The following is a 26,392-nucleotide window of genomic DNA, read 5'->3' as shown; positions in this document are numbered from 1 at the left end:
TTGTCTGGCATTGCTAGGTTGCTAGAGTTGAGTCATTAGAAACATTGCTAGGTTGCCGGTTTTATGTTTCTTGTTGTTTGGTATTTGGATATTGCTTATGCTATGATATTGGAATGTTATTGGATATTGTTATTGGTATTATTATTTCCGCTGTTGATTGTGATTGTGGTTAGATGCCTAGTGGATATGGGACCACTAGTTGTAGTTTATTTATATATATTATTATTTATTATTTATTATTAAAAAAAAAGATCGGTCGTTTCAAATAGTGTCCCTTATCACGGAGAGATACAAAAAAATTAAAAGTTTTATCAACTAGTTAACAAGAGAACTTTCGAAGGAATATCCACAAAACTAATTAATTAAGTTTTGACGTATAATTAGATTCCATCGAAAATTTTAGTATATTGAATTGTTGAAGTTTTGTTTGTAATGATTTACTTTAAAGATCTGTGGATTAATTAATTATCCAAGAACTTCTTTCGTCTTATTTACTTAATACTAGCAATCGATCCGCGCTACGCGCGGTAGTTAGATTAAAGTGTATTCCAAATTTTGTTGTGTATATTTTTTTTGGTTTTTGTAAATTCTTTTTATGTTTATTTTTGTATTTAATTTTGGTTGCTTATGTTGTTTTGTTGGATATTGTGATAAAAATATGTTTTGCAGTAAGTATAATTTAGTTTGCTGTTTTTAAAGGAAAAATTGAGATCATCTTGTGTGTTTATAATGATTTTAAAAAAAATTATTATTAGAAATTAACATTGTTTAGTTGAATTTGTTGTTTTGCCGTAATTGTTAGTTGTCATTAATTTATTATTATTTTTCTATTTTGTGGTTGGATTATTGTTTAATATTTTCATATGTATTTTGTAAACTGTTGGAGTAATTTTTTTGTCAATGTTTTAGTGTTTGGAGTGAAAAAGATTGTGGATTTTATTAAGAAAAATAAATAAAATCAATAACTTACATTCCTCTTTTCTGGACTATTTTTGTTTGCTTCATTCGGGCCCAATTTCTCTGTAAGGCTTATAATTTGTGGGTTTATTGGGCCATTATTTGTATGTTATTGAGTTAAAATTGATTTGTTCTTTTTCAAAATCCGATGTTCTCGTGAACGGATAGGAGAAGAGCAATTTTTCGATCTAGAGATCTTTTTGAAGATTGAACTTATATCTTTGACGCTCATAATCATTTTTTCAGTCATTCATGTCGTAATCGTTTTCCCTTAAGTTTTTTTTTTTGGGTTTGCGTATTTGGTTGATTCCTTGCTCGATTCGCATCTGTTGGGGATATTTGGTTATCCCCTGTTGATTTCGTTAAAGGTGAATGTCAATTGGGTTGCAAATTTGTTTATATAAAACTATATTGGCTTCTTTAGGTTTCCTAATTAAGTTGTGAGTTGTTTTGTGTTCTTGGTTGTAATTTTTTTTCCCGTTTGTCCTGTGAACGATTTTTTCGATTCGATGTGAGTTGTGTTTTGGGAAAAATTAATTTTCTTGTTTATCTTGCTGTAATTTTATAAAGTCTGTTTGTTTTTTTGGTTTTTTGGTCGTTGTCTTTTTCATATAATTTTATGTTACGGTTATCTGATTGTGGCATTCATATATCTGAATCTTTTTAGTTTATTAAATGTGTGTTTATCTCTTTGTGTCTTTGTTTTTGGTGATGGATTTGTGAAGTGCTGCCAAATAATTTTAATTGATTTCTAGTTGTGTTTCCTTGATTCTTTGAAAGTGTTGCTTGGGTTGCCTTGTTTTGATATTTGAAATTTTAAATTATGATCAGTTGAATAGAAAATTTTAACTATATTATTACCACTAATAAAAAATTAGTATTGTTTTCTTATTTTAACATTTAATTTATTTTACATAATTATTTTTTATTTAAACTTTCGTTACTTATGATTAACATGAATATCCACTAAATGAATATTTTAAATTTATTTTAAAATAAAAAAATTGAGTTCATAGGATTTAAAAATAGTGATGGGTCTAGAGACTTTGAATGAAATAGTGTTGGGCCTACAGATTTTTGATGAAATTTAGTTGATCAATTTTGTCATTTGTATGATTGTTTAAAGGGCTTACTAAAATCTGTAAGGCCCACAAAATTAAAGAAAAAGTAGCTGACGTGGCATCACTAGGAGTGAGAAAAACTAACTTTATATATATAGACTAGGATATATCCCGTGCTTAAAGCACGGGTTAACATCTAAAAAAAAATTATAATATAATAATAAAATAATAATTATTATTTTTTTAATATTTTGTTTGAGGTAATATTTACTTTTAATTGTTATGTAAATCTATTAGTCTATTTAAATACTAATTATTTTAGAATATTATAGTATTTTATTTTTGACGTATTATTGCAGTTTTATATTGTTTATATGTTATATTTGCATCATTATTTTGTGAAATATAAAATAGTAATTTTAATATTATAATTGTGAGCAAATAAAAATTATTAATTTATCATCTATATAAATTTAGTTTTACCAACCCGCCAATGTGGAAATTAAAACACACATTTTTATACATTGAGTAATATATTTTCGTTTTAGAAAATTCAAATCACAACATATACAAAAAAATATGTAATTTATTTATTATAAATATTATATGAAAATTCTAAACAATTTGTAAATAAAATAAAATAAAGATGATAGGAGAATCATAATTTGAAGTCTTAACAAAATCTTCGAATTTAGTTATTAAAAATAATTGTATTGTATACTTGGATATAAAATATTAGTTTTTAAAATTCTGATTGGTTTATATATTTTTAAAAAAATTAATTAGTAATTTCGTCCATAATTTATTAGAGAGAGAAAATATTTTTTTAAGATTTTTTTAAATTTTTTAATATTTGATCTGTGAGTGTTTTTTTTTATTTTTAATTAATTATATATATTTAAATTAGTTAATTAAGCTTAATAGATTTTTTCTAATGGCAATTTAGTGTAATTTTTAACACATTTTAAGGTTAGTTTCATATTTGTACTTCTCAATTAATATAGTAGGATAAGTTATACAAGTACATAACTAATGCAAGTACACAATTACAAGTACAGCGCTAAATTGGGAATGTCAATGTAGCTATCATGTGGGTTACTTAACATAAATTGTAATATTTTTTTTTTTTGCGCAACTTATAGTAGTATATGTTTTTTCTTTTTTTGAATAAATACTTATTGTAACGCCCGTGTCCCCAAAAAAATTAATATATTAATGATTTAAATTTATGTAAGTTGAATCGGTTTAGTCTGGTTGATTTAGGAGGAGTTGTTAATTAAACCAAGCTCAATTATATATGTGATTATATGGTTTAATTGAGTTTTGTTTATTAAACCGGAAACTAAACCAGCCTAAACCAAAAGCCCTAATTTACTCTTTTAATAAAAAAGGGAGCGACGAGCTTGGGGGCGGTCACGGACGAGGGAGTATACCCTAGTGGACGTCGAAAGAGAAAGAGATAGAGGTTGAGAGAGTGATATGTGGTCAACGTGTTGTTGTGATTCCGTGTAGGGTTGTGGTGACGATAGAGATGAAAGGGGAGAGGGGTCGTGAGAGGAGTACGGGTCGAGGTGGTGTTGGCGTGAGAGGAAAAAGGGGAACGTAAAATCTAAACGGGTTTTGGGAAGATGGTTTTGGAAGTATATGTAGAATTGTGAGTTTGATATGAATGGGGACTTTGATTCTTAAGGAGATCAAACCGACTTTTAGGTAGTGTGATGTGTTCTCGTTCCCGTGACGAATTCCAAACCGTGAGAAGAGGGCTGAGTTTCGGTGGTGGTGTGAGAGGGAAAAGTGATGGCGGTGGTCAAAGTTGTGTAAGGAAGTGAGATAAGTGGTTTAACTGTTTGAGTAAAACGGAGAGAAGGAGAGAAGCACGAGGACGTGAAGGAGATGATAATTTTGGAGTCATGACGGAGATGAGAGAGAGATGCGGCGGAGGTGGGGAAGCCTCTTTTGGGTCTGGATAGTCATGTTATGGCTGTGGAAAGCTTCTCTAGTGGTGGTAGAACAGAGAAAAGTGAACAGAGCTGAAGAGGACAAAGAAAGTGAAAGAAGGTTGGATATAAAGGCAGTGTGGAGGAGCCAACTTTAGAGGCTCGCCGGCGCCGGAACCTATATTGTTTGGGAAATCTGATTATACTCGAGTGTTTTCCATCAATCCAAGAATCCATAGCATCTGAAATAGCTTCATTCAGAGTTGATCTATAGGAGTTATGTTTGTTGCTTCCTGGACAAGAAATTCGCTGAAACTGTGAAATCTGGCTAAGTGTGAACCCTAGAAACTGTTCCGAGAAGGCTCTTTCTAGGCGGCGTTTGGGGGTTAAAAACTTGTCTGATCGAGACGAAATTTGGTAGAGAGACTCGTGATAGTACGGGCTTCATATCCAATGGTGGAAATTCGATTTCAACAGTTAGTTTATGAATTATTCGAGTGTTTATATAAGCTTTTGTATGGATTGAATTGTGTTAAGTTGTGTTGTTGCTTGAACCAACAAGCTCGGTTTGAGCTAGAACCTCTTTAAGCTTATGGAGCAAGGCCGGGGTGGTTGTAGAACCAAGTTAGATCTCAAGAATGTCGGCTTAAAGCTAAGACGATGAATTGATGGATTAGTCGGAGAAATGTTTCCGTGGCTGGATGGAATGAAGTATTCCAGCCCACCTCTCTTGTTACTCGGTCGCTAGGGGTGGTTGGTTGTGCGACTCAGTAACTAGATGAGGTGGTGTTTGGGATAAATGTTTAAGTGGCTTGCTTTGGTGGATCATGAAGTGGCTAGTTGGAGGAGTAATCAGAGTCTATAAATGTAAAATGCTTATGAAGCTGAAGTAGATTTGTATGATTAGCTGCAGAGTATGAGATAGTTTGATCTAGATAGTATTTGTGGAACTTTTGCCAGAAGCGGTTGTCTTGTTGGAATTATGAGATTCCGGTGAGATTATTTCCCGTGTGTCCGGTGGAAGGATTGGGAATCCGGGTGCGGTCGTTTCACTTATAGTAGTATATGTTAAAGAATGAAATTATTCATAAATTATAATATATCGAGCTCGTATCCCTAACGATTTGACCTTGGGATGATCATCGAGATCTTAAGTATGTCTTCCAATGAGTTAACCAAAGTTGTTGTTTATTGCTCTTTTTGGCTTATTGATACTTTAGATAATGTTGGCTAATAATCAAAAGTTTATATTCTTGTATCATATATTTAATAGATAACGAAATAAATTAAGTGTTGAAGTTAAGAGAAACATAAGTAGTGTTGAGTTCTATCCAGTGTTCTAAAATGCGGCCTACGCGGGTGCCTAAGCGGCGGTTATACGCTATGCGGTGACCAAGAGTCTCGAATTTTAACTATGTGGTAGTTTAGACGCTTTTAAATAATATGGACGCCTAATAGCGTTTAGGCGGGCATTATGCGGTCTAGGCGGACGCCTGTACGGATTCTAGGCAGTATGTTGACCAAAATGGTAAAAATATACTTTAATTAAATATATTTTAAAATACTATTTTTTGTTTCAAATAAATAATATAATTAGCCTCAAATTCTAAACTTAAGTAAGTATTTAATTTTACAAGTTTTTGAATGGATAATGTTTTTTTTTGTTTAAAATGTGATTATATATTCTAAACTATTTTTAATAGATAAGAATTTATCAAATTTAATATTTGATACTATATTTTTCTTTTGTTTTTTTTCTAAAATTAGAGTGTATAGTGTCTTCATCCTATATATTTGTATATGTAAATCTTATTTTTATACAAATATATATTTATATATCTAAAATAATCTTATTTTTATATAAATATATATTTATATATCTAAAATATATAATCCACCTAAACCCCGCTTAGGGACCCACATATACAGCTATGCGCAAAGCGTTTGTTCACCGCGTAGCAAGCGCATAGCGCGTTTTATCCACTCTAGCTAACTAGTATTTATTCTTCCCTTCAAGACTATATAACATACTTCAATTATGACCATCATCTCCAATGGTTCTCTCTATAGTAGAGAAATTTTACAATAGAGGTGAGTTTTACTCCAACCCACCTTTATTCTCATTTCTAACATAGAGATTACTATTTTTTCTTCTATATATAAAGGAACTCTATTTTTTTCTCTATTTCCTCTACAGTAGAACCTCTATAAATTAATACTCGATAAATTAATAATCTCTATAAATTAATAAATTTCTTGGGTCCCAAGTTTGGACTAGTATAATTTTAGACACTATTCAATAATACAAAAAGATAATTTTTTTTTGAATATCCTTTGTAAATACATGGTCCCATCAATAATATAAATTAATAATTATAAAAAATTATCTAAATATATCTATATATCTAGCCATTAATTTTTATTAGAGTTCATTTTTAATATTTTTACTATATAACAATCTTTAAGTGCTATCTTCAAAACATGATAATTGTTATTTTCATTGTAATTGATTTTACAAAAATATTAGTTATAACGATTAATTTTCTTATTTTTAATTTTTTTACCAAATTAGGAAAGTATCTCTATAAATTAGTAATTATTAATTTATAGAGAGACTTTCCTAATTTGGTAAAAAAGAATGTAAAATTAGATTTAATTGTTGTAAATAATATTTTTATAAAAGTAATTACAAAGAAAATAACAATTATCATGTTTTGAAGATAATGCTCAAAGATGTTTATATTGTTAAAAAAAAAACTTAAATGAAATCTAATAAAAATTAATGTATATATATACATATATTTAGATAATTTTCTATAATTATTAATTTATACTATTGATGGGACCATATATTTATAAAGGATTTTCAAAAAGTTATTATCTTATTATATTATCGAATTGTGTCCAAAATTACACTAGTCGCAACTTGGGACTGGAGAAATTTATTAATTTATAGAAATTATTAATTTTTCGAGTATTAATTTATAGAGGTTCTACTGTATATATAAGAAAATATAGCAATCTCTATTTTAGAGGTGAGAATAGAGATGGGAGGGAGAAAGCTTCGGTGATGGTCAAAGCTAAAGAATGACGAAGTGTTGAAATCCATCAAATAATTATGATCCTCAATGGTTTCATCGGAAGGATAAAAAACAAACCGTTGATTATGTTGATGATCCGAATTTATGGTGCTATTGCTTGAAGATGAAGTTTCTCCGTCTAATCCGCAAGTCTCAGGTGAAGAGAGATCTTCTGAAGAATTTGGGTTAGAGATGTAAATAGGCTCATTGTCATGGTTGTTAATGAGTGACATTGTGTTAAATATAGGGTGTTCTAGTGTGATGTGTAAGGGTTTTTTATTTTCTTTCTAAGGTTTTGCTCTAGAATGTTATGATTGGTAAGGAAAGAGAGAAAAAATTTGTGAAGTTATGTTATCACAAAGGTTTATATAACCAGTTCTTTGATTACTCTTTCTAATATTTTAAGAGAAAACTATATTATAACTCGCGGTACACCGCGGGACAAGTGTTTTTGATTTTTTTGTTAATGTACTATTTGAATACTAATTTTACTAATGTACATTTTTGTTAATTTCAGTTACACCGCGAGGCAAGTTTTTATTTTTATTTTTTTGTTAATGTACTATTTTAATACTAATTTTGCTAATGTACCTTTTTTGTTAATTTCAGTGATTTAGTATATAATTAGTGGTGTACCGCACAACAATTTTTGTTTTATACAATCTTAATTAATTCAGTTTGATTCAACATATTTTATATTAGTGTTTTTAAAATAGTAAAATAAGGATTTAACCTATATTGAAGTATCATATTAATGATATTTTATATTTTAGTATTATCAATTCAATCATATAATGTCATATAACCCGTCATGTAATATAACTCGTTTGTGTTAGTTTGATAATTTAATATGTTTAAATATTCATAATTTTAAATTTTTTTATTAAATTTAGATATATCAGTTATAAATTATAATTTTTTAAAAATTCTATAATTTACTATATACGGTAAATTTACTATATATATATGTTGAATACACATTTTTATATTTATTGAATAATATATGTTTGTTTTAAAAATTTTAAATCGCAATATATGCAGGAAAAATACACATTTTTATTTAGTTTGTATTATATGATGATTCACTACATTTAAATTGTTAAATAAAAAAAAAAGATGATAGGAGAATAATTTTTTTTAATATGGAATAAATCTTCTAAATATCTATATTAATTATAGAATATTATATATATGAATATTTAAAATATTTTAATTCTGTTTGGTTATAAGGATAGTAGAGAGAATTAACTAAACTTGTTTGGATATGAATATAAGCATTAAATGACATTCAATGGTAAATGTTTCTATAAACATATTTTTGAGCAAAAACTGGTGCAAAAATACTTGTATAGATGATGATATTTTGATATATAGATTTTATTTCTATTAGAGATAAAACAATTAAGAAAAGAAGCTGGCATGAGATCAAAAGAGATATCTCTCTAGTTTATTAATCTTATCAGTCGAAGCATCGAAGTCATGCACATACATTTTCTTTCCTAAATTAATTTCAATTTCATATTGACAATTTGAATAATCACTCAATACTTCTATTCTATTAAAGCAGAAGTACTTACTAGACTCAAGTTGGACCATAACTTTGTTTTGGTACGTTTTTCATTAAAAATGATTAGAGAATCACTTAATTTAATTAAATTAACCTATAGTTACGATTTATCTAAATGACCATTATACCCCTTGCTCGACCACTTAATTACGACCGGGTCGGGACGCGGATCCTCCTTAACCCGGAAATAGAAGAAATAAAACTCGCGGATCTGTTTGTACTCCAGGTATATAATATTTGGATCCTGTATGTTCTTTGGTTCAAGAATAATTATTCATGTCTCCAAACAGAGGTATAATCCCTATAAATAAGGAAACTGATATCTGAGTATTTAATGACTTCAGTAATATCAAATATTAACTACTACCATACTTAATTCCTATAATTATTATGAATATTAATAATAATGAGAAATCTTTAATACTTACAAATTGTGACTTTGTTGTTTCCAAAATAATCAATAGATTAAATACAAAATTGTTTATATATATATATATATGTAAACTTATTTGATTTGCTTTTATATTGTGAGATATTGACGGAAGCAAAAAATCAACTTAATACAATTAAATAAAAACAAATCATCATTTAGTTTAGATTTTTCAATATTTACTTAATGAAATTATAGTAATTAATTATGATTAGTATATATGGAAAGAATAAAAAAAATAGAAATTATATATATGTAAAGTTGTAAACTAATTTACAGAAAATGTGTATTGTATATCCCACATCGACTAAATATTTTGGAATATGGTTCATAATCACTATAAATATATGACTAATATGTTTTGAGTACAAATGAGCAGGAAGCTTGATTTATCATGTATCCAAATTTCACATTTTAATTTGGTTCTATATTTGAGCATATTTAAACTTTTAAAAAGTAAACATATTATCATATATTTACGTTTTTAAAAATTTTTAAGAGATTATAAATATTTAAAATTTTATAGAATGTTTAAATTATTATAAATATTTGAACTCCATTGAAAGTTTAAAATATTATAATATATTTAAGTCTATAAAATATTAAGTAATATTAATATTTTTACTCTTAAAAATTTTAAAATATAAAAAAGTTTGAGTTAAACCCGTTAAAACAAGTATTTTTATCAAATGATAACCTAAATATACTTATTCTCACAATATATACAATGGTTTCCTAACCATTGAAATATCTCACACTAAAATTTAACAAACAACTTCTTTTCTTTTGACGACAAACCAAAATAAAGAAAAACTCATTCTCTTAGAAAATCACTATCCGATATTATGGTGTATCTATCCTCTTACAAAACTACTATCCGATATATCAGATCTTCATCAAAACTAAAAAATCAGTTTCGATGGAGAAGGCGATTTCGATGGCGATTTCTTACGTTTCGGTTTGAGATGTTTGTAGATGACGGTGAGGGGAGAGGAATGAGAGAGGGTTTCTCGTTTGCTCTAGGGGATAGTCGAGTTCACTGGTGGGGCGTGTTTCGCTTCCTATTCCTCGCAAGGCGAGGTCAGGTCTATCCAGATCCGGCCCCATGTGGGGATCTTTGGTCTCCTTGATCCCGTGGGTACGGGTTCAGGGATTTCGATTGTGTTTTAATATCTGGGTCCATAGTGTATCTAGTGGTGGTGCGAGGATCTGCAGTTTAAATCAGATAGATTCACGATTTCCATTTGTGGATTCAAGGATTGGTTCGTATCGCGCATTGATTTCGAGGCTTCAGGCGATCTCTGTTAATTTTGATATGATTTGGGTTGATATTGGCAGTTTGATCTTAGTTTCTTCTCCTGGGTTTTTGTTTGGCAATCGTATATTCAGTCATTTATTCGGTGAGGATGTTTTGGAAGACAGGCTGATTCGATCTCTGATCTTTATTGGGATGATCTTTTTGGTCTCGGTTGGTATATTTAGCTGGCTGCGAGGTTTCAGTCTTCACGATATCAATCTGCATATTCCTTCATTCTGGTATATTGTGGTAGAAGTACTATCTTCGTTTTGTCAGAGTCTTCTTTGCTGTTTGCATCTGTGGTTTGCTATGGCTCAGCTAGCGCTTAATAGAGGAAAGGCTTCTTTGGTCCGTACGGAGGTCGTGAAGATTTCAAACTCAGTCTTGGCTCAGCGGATTCAACAATTTTCCCTCACTCTAATCGGAAGGTTGATGAACCCTGCAGTCCAACGGATGGATTCTTTACTGGCTAATCTCCCCAAGATCTGGAAGTTGGAAGCAAGAGTCACAGGGGCGGATTTGGGTCAGGGAACGTTCCAATTCAACTTTGTAGAAGAAGCGGATCTTCTGGAAGTATTGTTCAATGGTCCTTACCATTTTGATGGGTGGATGATATCGCTGGTACATTGGGAACCAATTGTTGCTGATTCTTACCCCTCAGCCATCAGTTTCTGGGTGAAGGTGGGAGGCATTCCCATGCACTTGTGGGAAGTAGCGACTTTGGAGGCTATAGGGAAGAAGGTTGGTAGGATCAAGGAGCTTGATGAGGAATCAGGGAGCGTTTGTGTTACGGTCAATGGATTCAACCCTCTGCTTTTCAACTTGGTGGTCCCTTTCGACACAAGTGATGAGGTGGTTGTCTCCATTGAGTATGAGAAGTTGTCTGGTTATTGCAAGCACTGTCACAGGTTAACTCATGACATTTTGGTCTGCCCAGAGTTGAAGAAGGCTCAGACTAATCGTGGGATGGTAGACCATGTGGATAAGAGAGGTGCTCAAAGGCAGCAGGTCAAAGGGAACCAGGGTTCTGTTCAGCACGATGGGGGTTGGGAGAAACCAAGGTAATATGTGAAGAGGGCATTGGATTTCCAACCTGAACAGTCTAATGAGAGGCGTCAGGCTCAGTTTCGGGGTGGTGAGAGTAGTTCTTCAGGTTTCCCTCTTCAAGCGCGGGACCAGGGTACTGACTGGGGACAAAAGTCGAGGTATCAAAGCAGTGGATCGGGGAGTAATCTGGGTTATGCTCCTTCTGGTTTACAATGGGGTGGAGGAGACCTGATGGACTCTTTCTCTGACTTACCACCACAACGAAAAGGACTCCGACCAGTATGGCCGAAACCAATGTATCAAGTTAAGCAGACTTCTGGCGAGAAAAAGGGTCATGGTCGAGCTCAGTTAGAGGAGCCTTCTGCTATGATCGAGGATCAATCGAGGGAGGTACCTATGGATCAGAGTCTCGGTGAAGGGGATGAGGATGTGGAGGATACGACCTTTAATGTAAACACCGATGATCTGTTGGAAGATAGAGAATTTGAGGATGTGAATAATCCAGAAGATTTAAGGACAGAGGAGGCGCTGTCTATTGATGCTGGTACTGAAGCGGGTTTAGCTGCGGAGGATACTAATATCCAAGGTAATCCTGTCGCTGATTCTTTAAAATTGGGCTTGAAGAATTTGAATTCTGCCATGGGATCTATTAATTTGGGGAGTACGGTTAGCTTTAAAGATAGAGTGGGTAGCTCGCAGGCTAGAAAAGGAATGCATAGTTCAAAGAAGGTTGTTTTGCCTCTGGCTTCACCCGGGAAAAGACTCTTAGCTAAAGCCTTATCTTTGAAACCTGCAGGAAAGGTCACTAAACAGGCAACAGTGGGTAAGCAAGGCCAAAAGGCCAAAGACGGCATTCCAATGGGAGGAGGACGTCGTCATCTTAACAGAGGAATGGGGGCTCTTCCGAAACCTCCGGCTCAAACGTGAAAATACTAAGCTGGAACTGTCAGGGCATTGGGGCGGACCTGACAGAAAATTATTTGGGCGATTTATGGAGAAAACATAAACCTGACATTTTATTTTTATCAGAAACAAAAAAATGTTTTTCTTATTTACAAAAATTTCAGAATAAGTTTGGTTGTAATAAGTTGTGTACTGTTGAACCCCGTGGGACAAGCGGTGGTCTGGCTTTATTTTTTATGGATGAAATAAAACTTTCAATTTTATTTGATAGTGATCGTATTATAGATACACAAGCGTTTATTGGTCAACAATTGGTTTGTATGTCTTTTGTATATGGTGATCCGGTACCCCAAAATCGAGGAAAAGTTTGGGATAAATTAATGAATATTGGCTCTTTCCGTGTTGATCATTGGTTTTTAATTGGTGACTTTAACGAATTAGTGGGTAATCATGAAAAGCACGGAGGTGCTTTGCGCTCAGCTTCATCCTTTGTACCTTTTACTTCAATGCTTCGCCATTGTGGAATGCTTGAATTTCCATGCTATGGTGAACAACTTTCTTGGCGAGGAAATCGATGCAATAATCAGGTGGTTCGCTGTCGTTTGGACCGTGCTTTGGGAAATGAGGATTGGCATAGCTTTTATCCTAAATCGAGGGTAGATTATCTAGAGATGATTGGCTCTGACCATTGTCCAATTTTAGCAACTTGTCTGACGAGAGCGGGGAGACGACTCCGTCAGTTCCGGTTTGACAAATGCTGGTTGGGTAAGGAGGGTATTGGTGATGCAGTTGAGTCAGGGTGGAATCGTACTAACAACTTTCGGGTTCCGGGTTTTGTGGATAAAATAAGGAATTGTAGGAACTCATTATCTTGGTAGAGGAAAAATAATGTAAGCTCCGGTCCCTCGCGTATCTCTTCGTTGAGGGCAGCTTTACAGGAGGCGAAGATGGATGACTCGATTTCCCAGGAAGAGATTCGGGATATTGAAAAGAAATTAAAGGAGACGTATCGGGATGAGGAAATTTATTGGCAACAGAAAAGCAGGAAATTCTGGCTGAGGGTTGGGGACAAAAACACTAAGTATTTCCACGCCTCTACTAAGCAGAGGAGGGTGCGGAATAGGATAGTTGGTTTATTTGATAAGGATAATGTTTGGAATGAATCACCCACAGGCCTGGAGCTTATTGCTACAAAATATTTCGAGGATCTTTTCAAGCATTCGGATAGTAGAGGTATTTCTGAGATGCTGCAGGAAATTTCTCCAATCATCATGGACAATATGAATAGGGACCTAACCAGGGACATTTCTGAAGCAGAAGTCCGTACGGCTTTGTTTGCCATGCATCCGGAGAAATCTCCAGGTCCGGACGGAATGACAGCCTTGTTTTTCCAACGGTTCTGGTCTTCTTTGAAAGGGGATTTGGTGGCTCTGATTAGAGAGTTCTTTCGAACAGGTGGTTTTGATCCTCGTTTAAATGAGACAAATATTTGCCTCATTCCTAAAGTAGATAGGCCGCAGCGTATGGCAGAGTTTCGGCCCATTAGTCTCTGTAATGTGAGTTACAAAATAATCTCCAAGGTACTATGTTTTCGGCTAAAACGCTTCTTGCCTCTTCTGGTTTCGGAAACCCAAGCGGCCTTTGTGTCTGGTCGTTTAATTACAGATAATATTCTGGTGGCGCAAGAGATATTCCATGGGCTCAACACCAACCGTCGATGTAATTCGGAGTTTCTGGCTTTCAAAACGGATATGAGTAAGGCCTATGATCGGGTCGAATGGGATTTTTTGGAAGCGGTACTAGTCAAATTGGGTTTTGATAGGAAATGGATTTCATGGATTATGTGGTGTGTGTCTTCAGTATCCTATCAAGTTCTTATAAATGGACAGCCTCGGGGTTCTATTATACCACAGAGGGGTTTACGTCAAGGAGATCCTCTGTCACCGTATTTATTCATACTTTGCACTGAGGTGTTGATAGCAAATATTAAAAAGGCAGAACGAGAGGAGCGATTAACGGGTATTAAAATCGCTTCTGGTAGTCCTACGGTTTCGCATTTATTGTTTGCCGATGATAGTCTGTTCTTTTGTAAGACAGAAGTAACGGAATGCTAGACGGTCATGGAAATTATCAGCAATTACGGCAAAGCCTCATGGCAGGAGGTTAATCTAGACAAATCTTCAATAATGTTTGGCAAGAAGGTTCCTTCTGAGAAAAGGGATCTTTTGAAGTCGGTTATTGGTATATTTAAAGAGGGCGGGATGGGCTCTTATTTGGGTATTCCTGAAAGTCTCCAACGTTCGAAAACGAAAGTTTTTAGCTATGTAAAGGATAGGATGGATGATCGAGTCAACGGTTGGAATGCCAAGCTTCTATCGAAGGGTGGTAAGGAGATTATGATTAAATCGGTGGCGCTGGCACTGCCGACTCATGTAATGTCATGCTATAAACTGCCACAGGAGTTGACAACTAAATTAATGAGTGCCATTTCTACCTTTTGGTGGAAGTCCAATGATAGGGCTAAAGGTCTATATTGGGTGGCTTGGGATAAATTGTGCAAAGATAAGTGTGAAGGAGGATTAGGTTTCAGAGCTCTGGAACAATTTAATGACGCAATGTTAGCGAAACAGTTTTGGCGGCTAATTCATCATCCAACGTCCTTAATGGCTCGGGTGTTGCGAGGGCGTTATGTTAGGAATAAGCACCCTCTTATGGCCAAGAAACCATATAATCCCTCCTTCGCATGGAGGAATATTTTTTCAACAAAGGAATTGGTTGAACATGGAGCACGGTGGGCGGTAGGCTCGGGTTGCTCTATTTCGGTTTGGCGGGACTCATGGATACCAGATATTCGACCACGACCGGCAAATGGGCGGGGAAGACGCTGGTTACCGAGTTTAATGGTGCATCACTTAATTAATCCGGCTACGAAGGATTGGCATTTGCCTACCCTGGAGGAGTTCTTGGATCCAGAGGATATCCCGATTATTCGGAGCATGGAGGTGTAACAACCCGTCCGTGGACCCCACTAGCCTCACTGCTAGTTGCCCCCACAGTCTGGTCCTGCAGGGCATCGATCCTAACCCATCACTGTGGAGTAACTCACATAATCCACCAGTAGGTTATTGGTGCGCCAGGCGTTCCTCGAACCCTGGTCCTCACCCTTTAACAACCTTCCCACAGGACAAGCTGTCACCAATTGACCTCAATTGGTGACAGCTTGTCCTGTGGGAAGGTTGTTAAAGGGTGAGGACCAGGGTTCGAGGAACGCCTGGCGCACCAATAACCTACTGGTGGATGTGGATTTCCACAGTGATGGGTTAGGATCGATGCCCTGCAGGGCCAGCTTGGGGTCCGTTTGGGCGGCTAGCAGTGAGGCTAGCGGGCTAGCAGTGAGGCTAGCGGGGTCCACGAGACGGGTTGTTACAGGAGGTCAGTAAAGTGCAGAAACCAGATAGATTAGTCTGGCACTTTACAAAGTCGGGGAAGTATACGGTGAAATCCGGATACCGATTAGCCCGAGATTTAACGGCGGAGGTTGAAGTCGGCCCGACATGTATGGCCCTCCGGGCCCATTCATGGAAACTTAACGCTCCCCCCGAAGGTTCAACATTTCTTTTGGCAGATTGGCTCGGGTACTCTCCTGGTGCTAGAACGGTTATGGTATAGGGGTGTCCGGTGTGATAATACGTGCAACCGATGTGTGTCTGCAATAGAAACAATTAATCATGCTCTTTTTGAGTGCCCTCGTTCGCGAGATGTTTGGGCCATGTCCCCGATATTGTTAATTCCGGACGGTTTCTCTTTTGATTCAATCTATGCAAATCTAGATTTTTTTTTGGCGGACGGCTTCCCAATCGAGGGATCCTGATATAGCTTCAACCCTCCCCTGGATCATTTGGTCACTTTGGAAAGATAGGAATAAAAAAGTTTTCCAGGGTTTACAGGCTGAACCTATGGATATCTTAAACCAGGCAAATAATGATAAATTGTTGTGGGAGGAGGCACAGTCTATCTCGGGGAGTAATTCGCATCCTTCGCCATTGGTGGAGGACAGGGGTTCATTTCCTTGGTGTCAGATTGATGGTTCTTGGAAAAGTTCCGACCCTCTACAAGGTTTGGGCTGGTGGTACTGTAATGGTGATGATTCGACACTTCTCTTAGGTGCTCGGAGCCATAGACGAGGTCATACTTCCTTACATGCAGAGATACAAGCTTTGATCTGGGCCATGGAGTCTTTGTTGGCGGCGGGGGTCGATTGTCAGAACTTTGAGACGGACTGTGCAGAATTAGTGGCGATGGTGCAAACGCCTGAGGATTGGCCCGTTTTCTCGAACCTGCTGGAGGAGTTATTCTCGCTCAGATCTTCTTTTCCTTCCTCACCCTGACCAGGATCACCCGCGAGCTTAATGTAAGGGCAGATTGTCTTGCCCGTTCTTCAAGATTATTACCTTCTGAAATTTCATTTGTAAACTCTTTTCCTCCGGTTTGGGCGACCAATCTGGGAGTTATCTTTTAATTTCATTAATGTTTGGTTGAAAAAAAAAAAAAAAACTACTATCCGATATTGCGGAGTGTCTATTTTCTTACAAAACTACTGTCCAATATTGCGGTGTGTCTGTTTCCGTATATTTTACAAACTACTTACTCTATTAGGATTTCCAATTTACTGTATAACCCCAAATATACAAATAAACATAAACAATGAAAATAAGTTAAAATAAAAATCTATATTACAAAAATACAAATTACAAAAAAAAAATAACTAACAAAATATATTATCTCGTACTGTAGCATGATGTTTTACCTAGTTAAAGTTTAAAATTTAAACCCCTCCGCCAAATTCTTTTTATTCAAAAAATTAATCACTCAGCTTTGTGAAGTGAACCTTGCAAAGAAACAAACATTGTAATGAACCACATGAAAGATTTCATTAAAATAATTGTCAAAAGGATGTAGTGTATATAGTACGCATTTTATTAAACTCCCTATGTGAAACAAATTTTATTACAAAAAGATTATATTTTACGCATTTTATACAACTAATTTTAGAGTTCTAATTATTATTCTAGCATGTTTCATTTTTGGAATGTGAATACAGTACAATGTTATTGCTCACGCAGATGAATCCAAAGTTTCTACAGTCTAGAAAGAAGAAGTGTGTTCCGTATTTATAGATGTTGAAACTAATCCTACTATATTAATTGAGAAGTACAAAAAAGAAACTAACCTGAAAAAGTGTAAAAATTTACATTTAAATGCCATTAGAAATAGTTAAATAGAGGCTAAAATCATTGAAAGTATTAATGATAATTAATAATTAATAATTATTTAATAATCTAACTAATCAGAAAATCGTGGGTTACATGGATACTCATCGAATTAAGTAGGATATTTTGACCAAATAAAACATTAAATGTTATACACTTAAGGGAAATAATAACAATGAACGGAAATAATCAGCAAAGGAAATGGAACGTTGTTAAGGGTTATGCCGTTAGAGAGATAATGCAAACGCATTATTATCAACAAAGAAATATACAACAACAACAAAACTTAAATTATTTTATAGATTTATTATAGAAAAATCCTACTATATTAATTTAGTACAAATATGAAACTAACTTTAAAATATGTAAAAAATTACATTTAGTTGCCATTATAAAACTTAATTAAGATTAACTAATTAAATAAATATAATTAATTGAAAACGAAAATTGGGCATACATAAAATAAAATAAGTTGTAGAAAAGTTAAAAAAAAAACTCTATTAGAATCAAAACTAATTCGTACTTTAAAAAAAAATATTAACAGCTAAAATTTTAAAAATCTAATCGAATAAAATCTATATAACCACAAATTTTATCAAAAACTTTTCCAGCATGGGTTAAATTTTTTATCAAAAATCTAAACGAATAAAATACTCCCTCCGTTTGATAATATAGGATGTTTAGATCAGTATTTTTGTTTCATAATATAGGATGTTTCCAACTTTCTATGCAACTTTTAGATTAAATTTATATTTAATATTATGCAGACTTGTTTATGATTGATTAAATTTTTTAAAAGTAACTATTTCTTAATATGCGTGTTTTCACTAAAACATCCTATATTTTGAAATGGAGGGAGTATATAACAGTTCCTTTTAACGGCTCAGATTTTGAAAATTAATAAATAAAAAAATGAAAGATATACATATAGTATCTTATCTATTTTAAAAAGTTATATTTTTCTTTTAGCCACTGTTCTTTAGAAAAATAAAACTAAGTTGAGATTTATATATATTCAATGCTTGAAGGTGCTTATTACAAAGAAACGGAAGCCAAAGAAAAAAACAATGAATGTTGTTTTCAAAAAAGTTTTTCAGAATCTTTACTAGCTATATTTAGTTGCTATTTTTACATGTAAGTTATATTGCGTTTAATTGACAATGGTTAAACAATTTTATTCATTACATGCAAATATTTTATTGACAGGTTTTCAATAAACATTTTTAAAAATACACAAATTTTAATAGAAGTAAACCAAATTTTTAATCACAAACCAAATTTTTAATCACAAACCATTACAAATTTTTATCCAAAAAAGTTCAGCCCTCGGTTTTCCGCGGGTTAGTACCTAGTATTTTATTAGGTATACCGACATCTTTGGTTAGACATCATGTATATTTTAGGTAGAATACTAGATTTTTTTTGGGTGAATTAGGGCAGTAGCCAAAGTTGATAATATGTTTAAGGATATAGTATACTAATTCAAAAAATTAAGTGAATGACATAAGGGGTAATGAAAATTACCAATTGAGATGTTGATATTTTGGTGGAAGTGGTGGTGGAGGCTGGCCAGAGATGGTGGAGGAAGGTGGCCGGAGGTAGTGGAGGAAGGTGGCCGGAGGTAGTGGCCGCCGGAGGTGGTGGCCGCTGGAGTTAGCCGGAGGTGGCCGGAGTTGGTGGCCGGCGGTGATGGCCGGAAGATGGCCGGAGGTGTGTCCGGAAGGTGGCCGGAGGTGTGGCCAGCGGTGGTGGTGGAGGATAATAATAGAGGGTTAATGTTGTAATTATTATATAAAATATACACGATATCACCTTTTCATGGTTAGTATAGCTACTCAGTTAATTATAATATTTTTTTGGGTTATAGAATGCAATTTCCGTTTTTTTTTGCTTCTCTCTCTCTCCCGACTATTGAGACCCCTCCTCATATCACCCTCTCTGCCATCGGCAAAGCCTTTGCTTGCCGGCGTCGAGACTCTTGCCTCTCTATTCTACTCTGTTTCCCAAAGCTTCTTGTTTCTGGCCATTTTCTCAATCGTTTCGTCCCATCACTTGTATACCTAGATTTGACGGCGGCTTAACTTCTTCAACAAGAGGAGAGAGGTGCTTTCCGAGGAACTCTACCTCGCTACAAACTCGGCCCATCTTTTCTTCGTCGACCTTGAAACCAAGAGAACCCCCTTTAACCAGCTGTGTTTCAACTTCTGAACTTGACGCAGATCTACCCGTTTTGCCCCACTACAAGAAAATTGAGTTTTAATAGCGTCTCAATAACGCTATCTATCGATACCATAACGTTTTAACAAACACTATATCTGCGCCCGTCATTGTAGATCAGACACTTTAGATAGCGTTTTTTTATTCCGCAATAGAATTTTCATATACAATAGCGTTTTTTGGTCTGTAATTAAATATTTTTTAATAGCATATTTGTTTTGTTATTACTGATATTATTAACAAAGTTTTTAAAATCTTATTTTCTAATATTATTATATTTTTCATTTAATTCCAGTACATAATTATACATTCCAAAAAGCCCAATTTTAATTTACAAGAAAAAATGAATATTATCTATATATATAAAATTACCTTTCCTCACTCCTCATGCTGCCACATCAGCAACTCACTTTTTTAATTTGGGCCTAATCCTAAACACTAATCCACTATTTAGCTAAATGTTTAAAAACCCATATTAAACCTAAATGTTTTAAATAAATGAACATTTTAAAATAGTAAAAATAATACTATTGATTTATTTTAGTAATAATATTATTATTCAAATTTTAACCAAAAATGATCATATTCCGAAATTTAGAATGTGTTAATAAGTTTTAGAATATAAGTAAGATTTTAATGCATGGTGGAGTAAAAAAACAATTTATGTAATTGTATTTATAAAATTCTAAACATAAAAATAAAATTGAAGTGAAACATTAGTTTCTAAGGAACAATTTCACTTGTAGAAAAATAAAAGATTAATTACTCAACCTAACTTAAAAGTTTTAATCTAAAACGAAGACATTGTAAGGGTCACAATTTTTTTTTTTGGAAAAAAATTATGAAAAAGAATCTTGAAAAATTAATACATCTAAAAAAACACAAAATCAATGGTCACAAAATATAAAAAAATTATATGTAAGTCGTTACAAAAAAGTGACATGTATAGTATTTCTCAGAATGCATATTATCAACCGGAGCTACAATTCTATAACATGATAAAAAAATAAAATATAAAACAGGCTTGAGATTTTATCAATTTATAATCAAATGTTTTTAACCAAAATAATTGCCAGAAATAACATATTATTAAAGTACACCATGATTTTTTTAAAAGACGAACCTAAGGTTACATCACAAAATTAACATCTTAAAATAACATATGAGGGTTTTAGACATATATGTAACTTGGATTAGTGAACGGATGTCGGGTTTAATCAGTTCACCATTTAATCATTCTTGACTTGGTCGAAAATTCTATTATGACAGGTGATACACTTGGATAACTCCGTTGTTGTGAAACTTTGTATATTTGCAATTAATGTGGAATATTGATATGTTTAAATGATCTCTATAATTAGGTCAATGATCGACCTTTGGCGTTATAAATTTTAAAATGATGTTTTCATTGGATATAAATATGGAATGAATTCTTCGAGGGAGATTCTTAATTCATTTTTTGTTACTACGTGATATATTATTGATTTACCAGAAAAACATTATTGCGACACTAGACAATATATATATTATATATAGATTAGTAAAATAAGTATGACTTTTATTTGGATTTATCTTTTAAACTTCAAATGATTAATTATATTTATATTTAATGATTCTTATTCCTAAAAATATTTAAATTAAAACTCCTCGCAAAGAAATATAACAAATAAACATTATCTTCAATAATATATATGTTGTATGTTACTTAGTAAAGTAAGTTTAGTGTTTATATAAATTTATACTCAAAAGTTTCAATAAATATATTTGAGCTCAAAAATTTATATTGATAAAAAAAATATTTTAAATTAAAATCACGCGCGTGTGCGGGTTCAAATTCTAGTTAGTTATAAAAATTTACAAGTGCACCAATTTTTGTATAGATGTCGAAATTAAGTTAATTAACTAATACAATAAAGTCTACGTGAAAGAAAATAAAGACAATGGAGATGAGCAAAAAATGATTTGAGCGTTCAGTTTCTCGAGCTGATTCCGAAGATTGTTTTGAGTTTATGTTGTCATATCTTGACTCCTTTGCACACTCTTTGATGTTCATACTTCATAGTTCTTCTGAATCTCCCAATCTTTCCCAGTAAGATGTCTCTTGTAAAATATAGTTTTTCCTGCATAATCAACCACCAAGAGAAATTAGAGTCTTAGCCAAATACAATCAAACACATTGAACCACATAAATTTACAGTCCCACTTAAATAAAAAAATCGATTCATATATTCTGCTTAAAAAAAAAGAATATTAGTCAATTGATTGAATTTTACTCGAAATAACAGAAGTCAAATCTTCTGCAAATAGTTTTAGTGGATCTGCAACGAACACAACATATTTACTTAACACATACATACAGTTCACTAAAATCTAAGCTAAATTTACATGGAAGAAAGAGATTCAAGTTGTTAAAACTAAATTGCAGAGAAGAAAAATCTTTCTTTACCAGATCTAGAAGCAACGACATGAAATTCTCGATTCCATGGCGGCGGGGAGAAAGAGAAGGAAAGAGATGAACTGAAGAATAAAAGGGAAAAGAAGAGGAGGAAGATGAAGCTACACACTGCGTGAGGGAGAATCAGAGGAAGATGGAGAAGAGAAGACGGCGGAGGCGAGTAAGACAAGAGAAAATAAAATAAAAATAAACATTAAACTTGTGTCCGTTGGATCTAATCTTATCAACAGTTAATATTAAAATAAACTGTGATCCTCACATTTACATGTTAGCCAATCAAAAGCTTACCAAGGTCAAATTTGGGTGCTTTGAGGATCTTAACTTTACGGATGAAAACCTTATGAAGAGGGTAGATGCTCTGAGTTAGCCTTGTCATTCTCCTTGCCAATAGCTTCGAGCGGGTATGAACTTAGCAACAAGATCCTTAAGGTTGTATGAGGAAGCTTTTTTTTTTTTTGACAACTGTATGAGGAAGCTTCCTTAACCATAATATTCATTATCTTTCTGCGAATCGGAAGAATGCAAAAAGACTAGAAAACATTTAATATTCCAAGCTTGGAGAAAGAGAGAGCAACCGATTTACCGGAAGAATCTACAACAATCGAACAAAAGGGGAAGATGGATTACAGTGTTTTGGTTTGAAGGAACATAAAATTTTAGATCTGAGATTAGGTATTGTGATTGAGATTTATGTGGGAGAGAGTGAGATTCGGCAAAGATTAAGAAAATCGAGATTTGTGTGGGAGAGGAAGAAAAATGAAATTTTAGGGTTCGGAGATTTTATTGTCACAAAATCTTTGTGGATTGGGATTTCTTTTGGGAAAAAAGTTTTAAAGCCTAAATTTTTCTAAGTGTGGCGGTACTAAAATTTTTGCTTACCGCCTAACACTATCATAACGTTTGTAATTAGGTATTGCTATTAAAATTAACCCATCCAAACTAAAAAACACGTGAAACAAAAATAACAATATATCATAGCGTTTACAAATATACAAACGCTATCTAAAATAAACAGGTCTTATAACCATAGCATTATCGCCACAAACGCTATATTATACTGCTATTAAAACTCAATATTCTTGTAGTGCTCAGATCTAAAGAAACTGGCTCCCTCTTGGTCTTCCTTGAAGCCTTTCCTCTCTGGATCTTGTCACCGGTTCTGGTCCCCACCCCTCTCATTGCGCTTCAATCAGACCTCTCCAAACTCGTTTGTGAGTTCTCGGAAAGCTTATTGCCCAAGAGGTCCCGACCGATGCTTACTCCGGTGATGATAAAGATGAGGGTTGATGGTGGCACAAACCTAATCGCTATTGGTGTTCCACGTTTGACCTCCTCCTCTCACCAGCTGGATCTAGGCCTACTTAAAATCCTATTCAGGCTTATAAAAGGTGTGATACAAAGTTATTTCTCCTAAAGCCCAGGTTTGCTCCTTCATTAGCTCTTCTTTGTGTCGAGTCATGATTCTAATTGTCCGAAGAATGCAACTAGAACATGATCTCTCATTGTTGCTTTGTTGGTACAAAAGCTATCTGAGAACCTTGCCTTTAGATTCACCTAGGGTTATTACTCATGGTTGGATTAGCTTCAAAAATAACGGCATTATGACCCCATCTCATAGACGTTGGGGTTACCAAAACTTTTTTAATGGCCCTGCTTCGACTCACCTGCTCCCTAAACCCAATCAAGTACTAACTTGCATCTTTAAGGACAGTACCTACCATCAATCACCAATAAGCATGAAGCTCAGGTTAAGAAAGATTGGCATTATGATCCCCTCTCAATGGAAAGACGATTACCGAAGCTTCTTCAACCTTCGCTCTCCATCTCCCCTGCCTAACAAATCTGTTCATGAGAAAACTCTTTTTCAGGGAGAGCTCAATTCGAAGCTTAAAGAGTAACAGCATTATGATCCAAACTCCATGGAGTGGGGGTTACCGATACCTCTTCAAGCAAATCCCACCAGATCATAGAACCATAACCACCCTCTTCCTTGCCGATATGCAGATCAACCCTTTGCTTCCTGTGCTAGCGGGAATCTCGGCCTTGGAACCCTCATCAACATCAGTTAGTCTGTTGACCGTGACTTTTTCAAATGCTTTGTGCTTGCATGAATTCTCGACAAACCGTGTTGTCCCTTGCACCATCTGGCTATCTAGCTTTGGTTCCTGATAACATCATTATTTTACCCATATTAGCTATAGTTTTTAGTATGCATTTAGGAATAGTTTGATGAGATTTCAGGTATTAAAGGTCTATTATCAAGTATTTTAGGTTTCAAGAAGGTTTTAAAGGTTTTAAAAGTTTTATGGCAAAAAGGACCAAAAGACAAAGAAAACATTTTCAGGACAGATTCAGAACTCTTCAGTACGGGCCACTTTTGAAGAATTCTAGAACTCACATTATGACAAGCTTGATGTCTATAGAAATATAGAAGAGTCATCTTTCTCCTCGAAGTGGAATCAAGTTAATCCATTCAGCCATCCGGAAGATATGCCCATTTTATCGAGACGTGTTATAAACCGACGTGAAGAGAAGCATCCAGCCGATGGGCTTTTATTGAAGGCCTGACTAGCGACCATCATTGCGGCCCAGTCCAAGCCTCCTCCACGGTCCAGAGGCCCCTTCCGCCGCTCTTTGTCCTGCACATAAGAAGAAAATATGCTTTTACCCTTACAAACCCTAATCCAAGACAAAACCCTATAAATACTCTTCAAAACCTAGGGTTTCAAGGAGTGCTTCCTTGGTGCCTCCTTCGTGCCTCTTAGTTATTCACCTACGCCTCCAGCAGCAGACTTAGAGACGTCCCTAGACCTCTACTCTGCTGTCAAAGTTCGTCTATCTACAGCTCTCTTGGAAGTCATCACTGTTGCCTTTGAAGTCACCACAACATCTTTCTAGTTTTCTTTAATTTCGGTTTTCTACTTGCTTAAGGAAGAAGAATCATCTAATATGTATCCCAGAGAAGATCTCCAAACCCTTTTCTCATACTTCTAATCTTTTATGCAAGATCTTATTCATATGGTTTTGATTTGCATGAGTATGTGATAACAGGATTTTCACCCAGGATATCAATTCCCTATGCTGTTGTAGTACAAAGGGTTATCGATCCAAATGGTTATTATGCTAGCAGATGAGATAAGATCAGAACTATGCAAGTCAAGCCAAGCAATAAACGGGTTTGATCTAACAGTCCTAAAATAATTAAAAGAAATAAAATAAACAAGGACCACACGACCTAAGCACTCGATGCAAGCATTCGAGTACAGGATCGGGTGGGGTGATCGAGTAAACAAGAAGAGTATGAACAACTCGAGGGTGTACATGAAGCTGGTGATCGAGTACCAGTTTGGGTAAGGGATCGAGTTATGAATAAAAATGTAAACAATAAAGATGCGAAAGCTCCTAAGGATGGGGTAATCGACTCCTAAATGTCCTTGACCAGTAAAGATGTCCTACATGCCTCAAGCAAATATTCCCTAGACAATGAATCTCTAAAATCTTGTTAAAACACTCTCGTGATAGAAACAATCAACCTTGATCACTCCCCTACCCAACTCTCGTTGGAGAAACATGACCAAGCAGGCAATACAAACCGATTCATTATTGTCAATAAATTCCTAACACATCTAATCTCTTAGGCTAAGTGAGTAAATCTCTAGCATTGATTGATTCAAGCATTTCATCCACATCTCTCGATGGTAAAACACCCTAGATCTAATCTCAACGTCTCGGTCTATTGATAGCATTAAGAACACCAATCTAGAAATGAATTTATAAAACATAAACAACCAAGCTAAGACATCCTAACCAATAAAGAACACATCATTGTCTATCTCATCCCTAGAAACTTTGTTTCACGACTCAGATTTCATTGCAGAAAACATAAAAGCATAGATAAACGAAAATTGCATTGTATTGAAAAATAAAATAGAAGTGAGGAGTACAGAGTAGAAATCTAAAAGGATAGCAAAGAAATGTAAAATAAATCCTAACAAAGTAGAAAAAGTGTTTGAGTCGCTCAAGATCTCTCTCAGAAGCTCTCGCTCTCTATGTGGAGTGTCTGCGGCGTGCTAGGGCGAGAGAAAGAAGAGGGGGGTTTATATATGAAAAACCCTTTAACCTAACTTCCCAGTCCTGCCCGAGGGTCTGCTCGATGAGGTGCACGAGGATG

At 34.4% G+C, this 26,392-nt stretch overlaps 2 protein-coding genes across 2 annotated transcripts; both read left to right on the top strand.

The window, feature by feature from the left end:
• Positions 1-12,659: 12,659 nt before the first annotated feature.
• On the top strand, positions 12,660-13,157 carry LOC109126369 (uncharacterized). Its single transcript, XM_019229875.2, has one exon. It carries the CDS (start codon positions 12,660-12,662, stop codon positions 13,155-13,157), a length of 498 nt encoding a protein of 165 aa, XP_019085420.2.
• A 3,078-nt stretch (positions 13,158-16,235) lies between these two features.
• LOC147932883 (uncharacterized) lies at positions 16,236-16,667 on the top strand. The gene has a single exon (XM_087477212.1). The coding sequence runs from the start codon at positions 16,236-16,238 to the stop codon at positions 16,665-16,667; it is 432 nt and encodes a 143-aa protein (XP_087333338.1).
• The last annotated feature ends 9,725 nt before the right edge of the window (positions 16,668-26,392 follow it).

Source organism: Camelina sativa, chromosome 12, assembly GCF_030686135.1.
Source record: "Camelina sativa cultivar CO46 ecotype springtype chromosome 12, ASM3068613v1".
Taxonomy (NCBI): domain Eukaryota; kingdom Viridiplantae; phylum Streptophyta; class Magnoliopsida; order Brassicales; family Brassicaceae; genus Camelina; species Camelina sativa.
This window is presented reverse-complemented; position numbering and strand designations above follow the sequence as displayed.